The sequence below is a fragment of the Mizuhopecten yessoensis genome, unplaced genomic scaffold (genome assembly GCF_002113885.1).
Source record: "Mizuhopecten yessoensis strain PY_sf001 unplaced genomic scaffold, ASM211388v2 scaffold9023, whole genome shotgun sequence".
NCBI classification, from domain to species: Eukaryota; Metazoa; Mollusca; class Bivalvia; order Pectinida; family Pectinidae; genus Mizuhopecten; species Mizuhopecten yessoensis.
The window spans coordinates 678,467-690,753 of record NW_018407840.1 but is presented as its reverse complement, the minus strand read 5'-3'; the positions used below and the strand labels follow the sequence as shown (position 1 = coordinate 690,753).

At 34.6% G+C, this 12,287-nt stretch overlaps 1 protein-coding gene across 1 annotated transcript in view; it reads right to left on the bottom strand.

The window, feature by feature from the left end:
• Positions 1–323: 323 nt before the first annotated feature.
• The window catches only part of LOC110457082 (leucine-rich repeat flightless-interacting protein 2-like), a 30,667-nt gene continuing 18,703 nt past the window's right edge, over positions 324–12,287 (bottom strand). The window contains exons 6-12 of the mRNA XM_021508182.1: positions 11,765–11,857; positions 10,782–10,938; positions 10,144–10,193; positions 9,789–9,897; positions 8,350–8,429; positions 5,339–5,443; positions 324–4,010 (exon numbers count right to left, since the gene is read on the bottom strand). Coding sequence (XP_021363857.1) covers positions 3,903–4,010; positions 5,339–5,443; positions 8,350–8,429; positions 9,789–9,897; positions 10,144–10,193; positions 10,782–10,938; positions 11,765–11,857 — 702 coding nt within the window. The 3' untranslated portion in view covers positions 324–3,902. The remainder of the gene's footprint in view (positions 4,011–5,338; positions 5,444–8,349; positions 8,430–9,788; positions 9,898–10,143; positions 10,194–10,781; positions 10,939–11,764; positions 11,858–12,287) is intronic.

Here is a 12,287-nt window from a genome sequence, read left to right as displayed (position 1 = left end):
ATAACCCTTTTTGGCCCCGCCCCTCAGCCCCCTGGGGGGTCAGCCACACCATTTGTACAATTTTGAATCCCTGCATCCCATGAATGCTTTTGATTAAATATGATTGATATCCAGTGCATAGTTCTACAGAAGAAGTCGTTTATAGCAATCTAGCCAAATTGCCCCCTTTTTGGCCCCGCCCCTCAGCCCCCTGGGGGGTCAGCCCCACCATTTGTACAATTTTGATTCCCCACCACCTAAGGATGCTTCCAGTCAAATTTAGTTAAATTCCAATCAGTGGTTAAGAAGAAGTCGTTTAAAAGAAATTGTTGACGGACGGACGACGGACGGACGGACGACAGACGCCACGGTATGGCATAAGCTCACCTTGGTCCTTTGGACCAGGTGAGCTAATAAATATAGGACTTGGTGGTTTTAAAAACCGTGAATGGTTTGTAAATCAACAAGTCTAATCTACTTGCGTGGAAAGGTCAAAACACTATCACTAGATCATGCAATGAATAAAGAGTGAAAAAATTAATATACTCAGATGCATACTTAAATTCAAACTGCTTTCCAACTAATTCTCTTTATAAGAACTTAATGGGTCATGAATTGAATAATTGTAATATCTCATAGAAGTATTTCAAGATTTTTGTCTTGATTTTTTTTCAATTTGAATCACCCCTATACCTGTGGTTTTTAAGTTTGACATTTTTGAAAACACATTATCATTTATGAAAATCATGTTATTCATGCATGCACTTCTGCTTTCGCTTCAGATGTACACAAGTTCAAAATACCAGCCACAAATTTGGGAACTGTTGAAACTTAAATGTACTGGACAGGGAGCCAGCATATATTCAGTCTATTACAGCAAAAGTAAGGGTCTACACCGAGGCGATTATGCAACAGTGGTGTTCCATACAACGATGTAAACAATTATCAACTTCATGTAACACTGTCATCTTGTTGAAATTATCTACTCTAGTTAAAAGTAAATTTCCTTTATTATTGTTTTCATCATTTTTCTGAAATAATTACCCATGTTTTCACCTTGACAATAGATTTTTTTTCACATTATCTTTACATTTTTTTCTGAAATTATTAGCTGTGTTTTTACTCTTAACATATAGGCTAACAATAGACTTTTTTCAAACTCTCCAATGAAAAATCTGTATTTGGTAGCATATAATGCTTGGCTGCATGCAAGTTATGTTAAAACAGTTTTATTATACCTCTAATATATAAACTCACAACACTCATTCTTCTTTCAAATTATAAATGTAATTAATATGAGGAATGATATTAAAATTTTAAGACTGAATGTTTATACATATATATATCATGGTAAAATCTCCAATCTCACTTCGTACACCCAGTAATCTACTGTAAACACCAGTAAGGATGTCCCACACGATATACAAACCTATATACGTATAATACAGATATATATATATACTGAAGGGCGGAAGGGAGGGATATAGATGTTCATCAATATTATGACATGGTTGGTGTTTCAATTGTATTCAGCTCATATAGCACATCAACTCTTGCAGAAACGGACAACTATAAATAAGTAATTGTTAGTGATCTTGTTTTAATAAATACACAATACCCAAAATATATAAAATAAATACTGGATTTTGTTTCTTTTTTTTTCATTAATAAAGACCATAATTATTCTTAAACATTTATTTTACATTGTGAATTGGGTATAACGGTATACAATTATTATAGTACCTGGTACATATTTTTGTTGATGTTTAAGATTTTGTAAAAATATACCTACATGTTTGTGAAGTTCTAAATGCTGGTTTATTATATGCTTTTTGATAACCCTTTCATCCCTAGGTAATTTGAGTTGACTCTACCATACATGTATGGGTGAGTTCATTATGGTCCACAGTGGTGAAAGGGTGAATGACCTGAAAGAGTTTTCCTTAAATTCCGTCTATTCGTGTTGCAGAGTTATCTGCTCTTGTGAGCAGGTATTGATTGTTGCATCATTTGTTTGTGAGAACAACGTCATAACTTTTTGAGAAAACGACGTAATTTTCTCACACAAACTAATGACGTAATAATCAATACCTGCTCATAAGAGCTGATAACTCTGCAATACGAAAAGACGGAATAGAAATCTTCAAAACTCACACTGCAATGAAAATATGTCTGTATACAGTGTCCTACAATATTACATCAAAATCATTAAAATGCTCTTGGTTACCACTGCTATAATGTATACAACTTTCATGAGACAACATCAGCACATCACTCGGTTGCTATAGTAACCGTACCACAAGTATAATACCTGTAGTACTCTATTGCCATAGTTGTACTGTATGCATCATTTCATACAAAAATCATCATTTCTGCAAGATTTTAACAAAAATCACTTCATAATGACTATTTCACTAAACATGCCTTTGTTTTTAAAGTACATGGTAACCGATTGGAAAGTCATTCACCAAACAATGTCAAATCTGAATGGTTCATAAACAATGTCATATACGAATGGTTCATAAACAATGTCACATCCAAATGGTTCATAAACAATCTCACATCAAAATGTTTAAATTAATCGGTGACACAGTGAATTACCATTTTCCATAATCTGATTATGACTGGCATATTCTTTTTGTTTTACAATATTAAGAAATATTAATTATGAAATCTTCTGATAAAATATTTACAGAACTATGTATTGAATGAATAAATAAATATTCAAATAAAATATTCAGCTTTCAATCATTGAGCCATTCAATCAATAATATAAATTTGTGAACGATGTGATTATTGCTTTGCTTCATATAACATGAACTTTAGGAAGCAGACGATAACATAAGCAAACGTAATCAGTGATTTTTGTATCATAAACAGTATATCTAACTACAATATCCTGAATCCACCACAACAAATCAATATTTCTGCTTTCTACAGTGAGTTGTGTGTACATTTTTCCATCTTAAACAACTGAAAATTATTCTTGCACAGAAAATGTATTGGTAGTCTTTGTAAAGTGTGTGGATCATCATATTGCTACCAGGTTTTTAATTACAAAGTTCAAAAAAGTTTAAACCCAATCCAATTGATCGTAAATGGCACAAAAAACATCTTACTGAAAACTTGAATGACATGGAGATTGGCAATATTTGGAAGATTTTTTTCTGTGTTTGTTATAGAAACCTTATCAGGATACAGCAGTTTATAATATCAACGATGTGTTAAATCATCAAAATTGGAATTTGTAAAAATATTCGCCGACAAAAATATATGTATTTATAGAAATGATTGGGTAAAATGTACATAGTACATTTCTAAATAGCCATTAATCATTTTAAATTTACAAACAAAAACCACTGATTATGAAATACTTGATCTGCTTTCCATTAACACAGTTAAGCTGTGAATCTGTTGAAACAGTCTTAGGAAATACATTCGTACATGTATTTACAATTGCCAAGTTCAATTCCCTCAGGTGGAATGAACGCATTGCTCATGACAATCATCGGTTTATTGCTGAACTCTCCAATAAAAGGAAAAGAGTATTCAGTCAAAGCTTAATTTTTGTTACAATTTCCTATACAACATGTACCATTTCAACAGATTCTGCCACGCCAATGGAAAGCTATACAAGGTAACCTTACAGGCAAACTTTATACAGTTAGCAAGGAAATTATAAGACGACGGCCATTTCTGTAGGTGGATGAAGAATGTGAAATGATCCGAAGCAACACAGAACTCAGCCTAAATTTGTATACATCATGACGTCATCAGGTTAGGTCACCCGAGTGACGTAAGCTCTATATGTAGTCTGTGACAGGATGCAGCACTATTTTGTCTAGTCTGTGCACAGGAATCACACGTAAGCCATGCCGAACTTGTTCACCAAACTTTGTGTCTACATGGCCTTTGAAGACCTCTCACTGGTTCACTAAAGCGTTACGAGCCTGTTTCATTTTCTCCAGTCTTTTCTGCATGTGTTTATTGGAATTTGTTAATTCTTCCACATAATTCTGTGCCTCTCGTAACTGCAAAGAAAAACATGTCAATATTAAGATATCCAATTTTCTTTTTTTAGTGCACCACTCTCTTTTCATAGATACTGGAATCATAATAAATTGTGATATTACACAATCCTAACAATTATTCTCTAATATATTATCATGCTAATTATCATGTGAATATGAAGTTCCAGCAAAACAATATGCTTATTGTTTTATGTTTTTTTAACATTTAAACACAAAATACTTACTACTTTCTAGTTATTAAATGATTTGATGACTATATGTAGCATCAGTATGAAAACACATAATTAGGTACACTTTTTCAAATCATCTGAAAGCATATTCTCTATATTACAGCTTCTGAAGAGCAAACCACGAGTCCATATTCCATCAGAAGACAAACCTCCTTCTGTAATATATTACAGATTGACTGACGTAATAAACGTACATATAGCATGTTTACCAGTAATACAAGCTTGATAATTTACCTACAACTGTTATATGACTTTATTTTAGTAGTTTTTTCATATTAATAATTTCTTTTCATAATCATAACATAACATTTGATTTCTTAATTTTTATTCAATGATCAATCCTTTTCCTAATGTTTAAATTTCAAGAAAATATGTGTACACGAGAGTTATCTCCCTTAACTTAATACATTTCTTTTCCTGTTATAATCTCCTGTCAATTCTTACTGCATTTTTGGAGCTTTTTTTTTTATATGCGTACTGATTAACTGGTAAATAGAATTGCTCCTTTCTTCTTCCTATTCAGTCAATGTATGATGTCCCTTGTAGTCAAGGAACTGAAAACACTAACTACTAATAACCAAACGTTTATACAGCAAGGACTATTATTACATAATATATATCCATGCTTTGTCAATAAGCAAATGATGAATTCATTTAGATATAGGCTTAAACGCACACCTACAACACATATCCAAAAACCCACATGCACCTGATTGCATTGTCAATTAACAAGAGTTGGTCCTGATGTCATTTAGTCTTGTGAAGCATTTGTGTGTATAATCTGCTATAAATCATTATTTGAGTATCCAGACCAGAGCCTGAAACAGGAAATCCTCCAGTGTTTTTTCTCTCGGGGCATTTTGGAGCCGATAATGGAAATTATTTCGTTTTGATGGCTTATTTCCTAGATTTGCAGTTAACTCCAGAAAATTACTTGCCCAATTGGTATGTTTTCTTCCCAAAATAAGACAAAAAGGCCCCGTCTTTAATAAATGAAAAAATCAATGTCCACTGAAAGCACTACTGTAGATTACTTACTGACAATACCAATGGCAGTAGAACATCAATCACGTCTTTTAGCTGATAAACTTCACTCACCTCTCTTTGTAACTTCCGTTTCTCTGTTTTAAGTTCATCTTCTAATTTCTCCGATTCCTCAGCATCAGTTTTATATCTCTTTACTTGTGAATCTAACCTAGTCACCTACATATGTCAAGTCATAAAATGAGAAAAATTATTCATATATCACACAATAAATGCCAATTAAAAGCAAACTGCAGTGAACTATCTTTGTGCAAATTGTCAATATGCATCATTCACCGATTTTATACATCCTATTATAAAATGATAAACAAACAAGAGGCTAATGGACCTTAAAAGCTCACCTGGTCTTTAATTTGTAATTGAAAAAAGGTTTAATACCAAAGACTGCAAATAATAAAAGTTGAGAACAAAAAAAAGTTGAGTAAAGAGATTCTTTAGATATTCCCCTCTATTTCCCCTTTATGGCCTGGCCTCTTTTTCCTCCCAAGATGGGCAACACAGAATGTTGAGTAATATTGAGTCCCCTTGACCCAAGGTTACTGCAGACTTCTGCATCCCCACCATCACCCAGTGAGTCTATTTAGTCCAAGGATGTTCCAGATAAAATCATGTAACAATATTGCTGCCTATACTGAAGGAATAGGATTTACCATTGTTTTCCCTATTAGGTCCTGCCCCACTGCCCCTATTGAGGTCACCAGCCCCTCCATTCATAAAATACTACTTTCTCTAGACCAAGCAATGGTTCAGTCCACTTGGCCCAACAATGTTCCAGACTAAATTTAGTCAAAATCAATCCCTTAAGCTTATTGGAAAGAAAAGCAGACAACGGATGATTGCTGCACCATGACATATAATCACTTGGATCTAGGGGCCAGGAGAGCTGAAACTTCAATTCTATAGATAATCGCATTCATTGCTAGTCTTCTCTAGGAAAATACAAAATAAGGTAAAAACGTATTGAAAGAAATTTACAAAAAGAAAATTTCAAGGAAGTATATACAAATATGAACTATATGTATATAATTTCCAAATCTAACAATTATGACTGCACAGATTTCAAAGTGTATTAGTAGGGAATTATTTCCAATTGACTAGATAATTCAGTTCAGTAATAATATCAATATCATATCATTTTCTAATTTAAGTAAGAAGACAACAGAAACTGCTACCAGATGACAAGAAACATGCAAGCTTTCATAAATAACATATGCCGCATTGTCCATCAAAATAGCACAGGTATGACTACAAATTGCAAAAACACTGTTGCTTTCTACTAACCAAATAAAAATCAAATTTTGATAAGGTTAGCTGTACCTGATGATAAACAAGAGGCCCAAGGGCCTTAGCGGTCTCCTGAGTTATATCATAGGTACTGGTAGCTTTATTTTATTGTTTAGATGTGATGTGGAAATCAGCATGTAAACTAAGTGAAATACAATACTTGTAATGTCATCAAAGGATAAGAATTTGAAAATATTGGTAAATGTTCCCTTTGGGGCCCAGTGCCCTAGCCCCTGGGGATGGGGCAGGAATCCCAATTTTCCAAAGTAATACTCTCATTCACCAAAGATGATTCTGATTTTTGAAATATTGGTTAATTTTCCCTTTTGGGCCCCGCCCTGGCCCCTAGGGTTGGGGTAGGAATCCCAATTTTACAATTTAAAACCATCTTCCTCCTCCAAGGATAATTCTGACCAAGTAAAAATAATTTCCAACAGAAAATTGTCAAAATATACCCAAAAGTGTTGTTTCCCTATATAAACTATAGTAAACTTTACCCCCTCCCCAAGGGAGAACGGATAGCTCGGGGGTCCTGAAATTTACAATTTAAATAAAGCCCCTGATGATCTTTCCATCCATGCAGAGAAAATGACTGTAATACCTCTGAGTCTGGAGAAGAAGATTTTTGAAATATTGGTTAATTTTCCCTTTTGGGCCCCGCCCTGGCCCCTAGGGTTGGGGTAGGAATCCCAATTTTACAATTTAAAACCATCTTCCTCCTCCAAGGATGATTCTGACCAAGTAAAAATAATTTCCAACAGAAAATTGTCAAAATATACCCAAAAGTGTTGTTTCCCTATATAAACTATAGTAAACTTTACCCCCTCCCCAAGGGAGAACGGATAGCTCGGGGGTCCTGAAATTTACAATTTAAATAAAGCCCCTGATGATCTTTCCATCCATGCAGAGAAAATGACTGTAATACCTCTGAGTCTGGAGAAGAAGATTTTTGAAATATTGGTTAATTTTCCCTTTTGTGCCCTGCCCTGGCCCCTAGGGTTGGGGTAGGAATCCCAATTTTACAATTTGGTATCCTCATCTACCAAGGATGATTCTGACCAAGTTTGAAAAAATTCCATCCACTGGTTCTTGAGAAGAAGTTGATTATGTAAAAGTTTACGCACGATGCACGACGACGGACGGAAAGTGATTGGAATAGGTCACTTGAGCAAAGCTCAGGTGACCTAAAAACTGAGTACTAATGATGATCTTTGTAGATTAAGACAATTCTTGCTATAAGAAATAGATTTGTCCTTATCATTCACTAAGATGAAAAAATAAATGTGTGTAAAAGATTGTCGACACAAAGTCATGATCACTATATCATGCGGTATGCACTAATATCAGTTCTGTTTTGTAGTATAAGATTTTACATGTACTTGAAATCAGCAGGAAGAAAACATTTCTTCTCGGTACAATTTTTTTTCACTTATACGTAATACCATTTTAGAATATAAGTACATTGAAAATTGGCCTTTGAAGCCAAGTTTTCTCTTATAGAAACAGGGTAAGGCATTAACTGATTCACCCCTACACCTTTAAACTGGACTTGCCCAGTCTTTGATTTGGTAAGGTTCAAATGTGACTTCAAGGGTGAACGGGTTAAAATAGGGGCAAAATCAGTACTTGGCACAAATTTGGTCCCATTTTAAATTCTGTTAGAAGTGGAAGGATGGGATTTATATTGAACATGGACTTTGATAAGGTCCACAATGTTATTTAAGGAAGAACTGATATTAGTCTTATATGACAAGAAATGGTTTAAACACTACAATACTTACAGTTCCTTCTAGATTGGTTATATCTTGTTCTGCCTTCTGTAGCTTTAGTTTATATTCATGTATCTGTTTGCTAGCTTCCCCTGTGAAAATACAAAATACACTTTGAGTAACAGTCATGTAATGATTCATAACAATATTTTTTAATTAACTAATGTTAGGAATAAACATTTTTTTCAAATACAGAAAACAGTAATTGAAACTGATAGATTTTCAGCTCCCCAATACAGTAACACCTTGTTATACTGCCACAATTTGTCCAGAGAAATGTTGGCATAATAATAGGTTACGCTCACTTTCGCTCTCTACACCCCTAGAATATGTCATAGCAAAACCGAAGGCTCAAGGTGCAGCACCTTGTGGATGAGACGAGAAGACAAGTTTGGTCCTTTGATGTACATCAAAAGAATCTCGCAGTCGTGTAACGGTAACAAATGACAGGCTTTGAAGTCGGGCGTCGCTCCTCTGTAATCTTCAAAGGTCAAGTATCAGCCTAGTGATTGGTCAGTTTTTTTTTATATGACACCAATCAAATAGCTAGCCGTGTGCCTTCAATTTTTGCTTTGACATACTCCAGGGGTGTAGAGAGCGAAAATGAGCGTAACCCCTGGATATTGAGGATGCCTTGACGTTAACCTCCGATCAGTACGTCAGACACATTATCGCAGAGTTAGACACTAACTATTTTTAGTACGGTAGTCCACAGGACAGATTGAATAGATTATTTGCTAGTCCTATGTCAGTGTGACCAGTCCATATATATGGTTTTATGAAAATTTTGACAATTATCACGCAATATATCTGCACTTTAAGCAGTTTTCTAAAAAGAACATTCTTATTTTATATAGTCTATCTATCAAATTATATTGTATGATAGCATATTTCTTACAAGTCCAAAAGACCAGTGTTGCTAGGTGATTCTCTAAGGCCTTACTGAAATCTACTAGCCTCTGACCAGAGAACAAGTGTTAGTGTCAAACCCCTATTACCTGTTTCATACATCTGCATATTGAAAAAATAGCAGTAAGCTTCTCTGGATTTGACACCACTTCTAAGTCGACACAAAAGCAGTAACTTACTCTGAACTTCATACAACTGTATGTCATACACAACCTATTCTGAACTTCATACAGCTGTGTATGTCACACACAACAGCAGTTACCTCCCCTGGGCTCCATACAACTGTATGTCATACACAACCTACTCTGAACTTCATACAGCTGCGTATGTCATACACAACTTACTCTAGAGCTTCATACAACTGTATGTCATACACAACCTACTTTGGGCTTCATTCAACTGTATTATGTCATACACAGCATGGAGCATACAGCTGTATGTCATACACAACCTACTCTGAACTTCATACAACTGTATTATGTCACACACAACAGCAGTTACCTCCCCTGGGCTCCATACACCTGTATGTCAACACAACTTACTCTGAACTTCATACAACTGCATCTCGGGACCATTAATTTGTGGAACTTTCGGAGAAGAATGTTCACGTTTTGACGTTTCCTCTTCCAATTCAGCTTGTAATTTTTTAATCTGCAAACAAATTGATTTCATAACACTGCTGTTAAGAATTACTGTAATTTTGTTGTAAAATTTCAATACAATATTTTGAGATGTTTGTATAAGTGTCAAGTATTTGTTTTAGGTCTTGGAGAGTGATAGGGAACCAATCCTTTTAGGTCTTGGAGAGTTTAAAATATATTATAGATACAAGGCTTATACTTTTGTTTGATTTCCACTTAAATAATTAACCTGAAATTTCAGTGAAATAAAACATACCTCTTTAGTTAAAACATTCCTTTCTTCTGCAAACTTTTTTATTTTATCATCTGTTAAAGAAAACATACAGTTAAGTTAAAAGTCTTTTTTTTATGTCAAAATTTCAATTGATCAAACAATGGCATCTTTGTTTCTAATTCTAGCCAGGCTAAATAGACTAATATAATTAGTTAAAATATCAAACATACTTGTCTTATATTTCAGTCCTCTGTTTTGCATAAATGAAGAATTGTTCATTTAATAACTCTACATGATTATATTTTCATTTCTCGAACATGTCTATAACATCAGACAGATTAATTCTGCCAGCAGGAGTTAAATTCCTGCGAACCAGAACAGTTGTAATCTAAATTCCAATACTTTCAAACACTGTCAATAAAGGTTGTGGCCCGTCCTTTTATGCGGAACAACCGGTTTGCCTGGTTTTAAATGTAACGTTTTAGAGTATAAATCAAGGCAGACCTGCAAAAGTTTGTGCAGGCCTTGCAAGGCTTTGTCAGGGCTCGCCTGAAAGCAGCATCAGAATGAGATTACTAGGTCCGACATTATGTCATAAACAAACAACTCTGGTCCAACTGTTTGGATCGTGATAAACGAAAACAGCCTAGGATAAATGATCGACTCCTGCAACAACCCACCTAATGACCCATCTCCAGCCTTGTCTAGTATGTCGGCAGCCTCTACAGATATAAGTAGACTTCCTAAAGCAGGGACAGGTGACGTGTTGTGTACAGATGTACATTTTTCTAAGGTGTAGGAACCCTCCGCTGTCGATAATATCACAAGACCACTCTCCTGTTGGAAAATAGCATGCAAAATACACACAGGTTTGAAATTTAAAGTAGTCTGTTTACAGAAAGTGTCTCATTATTTTACATACACACATTACATATTTGTCTGAATCACTTTGAAACTTGTTTTGTACTTGGAAATAAATACTTATTTCAATCACTAGTATTTTGCTCACATAACATTTTGTAGATCATGTGCCTAAGTTTTATGAAACATTGTTGACTGCTTTATCTATAATGGAGTTAAACATTTACAACTTCACAAGTGAAATTTGTGTCAAGCTCGCAAGCCATGAACATCATCTGTCAGTGGATTATAACTGGAAGTTTGTATACGTGACAGTCTTGTATGTGACTTAACACTGTACATATATATTTATAGTGAACACATCAATATGTGTTGAAACTGTAATGAATTCACTTGTAAAAAAGGTTCATATTGCATTAACAGCAATAAATTGTTCACATTAAATAACTGGCATGTAAATATTGTTCATACTGCACATAAGTCACCCATGTATTCACCCTCAGGTTAACTCTACATTGAAACTAACTGTACAACAGTGCACTGGCCTATAGAATATATCACACTGCAGTGGGCCTGCCTGCATAATGATGTTGCTGTACATGTAAATGTACAAGGTTCAAGCTGGAGAACTTTGTCTCGCCTTTAAACACGGCTAATTGCAGCGATCTCAATTACTGAAATAGTTCACACTGCACTGAACTCACATTATAAATGGTTCATACTGCATTGAACGCACATGTACAAGTGGCCCACACTGCAGTGAGATTACAGGTACAAGTGGTCCATACGTTTTCTTACTCACCTGTATAAGCTTGTCTTTAACCTCCAGTTGCATTTTTAAATTATTATGTTCAAATTCTAAAGTTTTCATGTCCCTCTTTTGCATTTCTACCTCCTGGAAAAAACATTGCATTCATTTATAATGATAAGAATAAGTCATAAACACTAAGGCTTTCAAGTACATATATACACAAATATAAAATTTTGAAAGCAGGTTTGCAAAAATCAACAAGGTTACCGCGAGCGGTATATAATACGCCCGTCACACATTGAATGAGCAGTTGTTTGTATGATTGAAATATATGAAGTATTTGTGAGTAATTGATATTAAAAGAGAAATCATTCAATATAACTGGTAGATCAATGAGTGCAATACAACATCATGGAACGCATGCATCGCATTAATGAAACCAAGGGAAATAACTCCACAAATTATGGTCAGATAATGGCGGTTATCGAGCTTGTCTGAGCTTTCAAGGTAATTAACCTTGTTGTGAAGTTTGAAGTTAATCCGTTAATAATTACTCGAGATATCGAGCGGACAC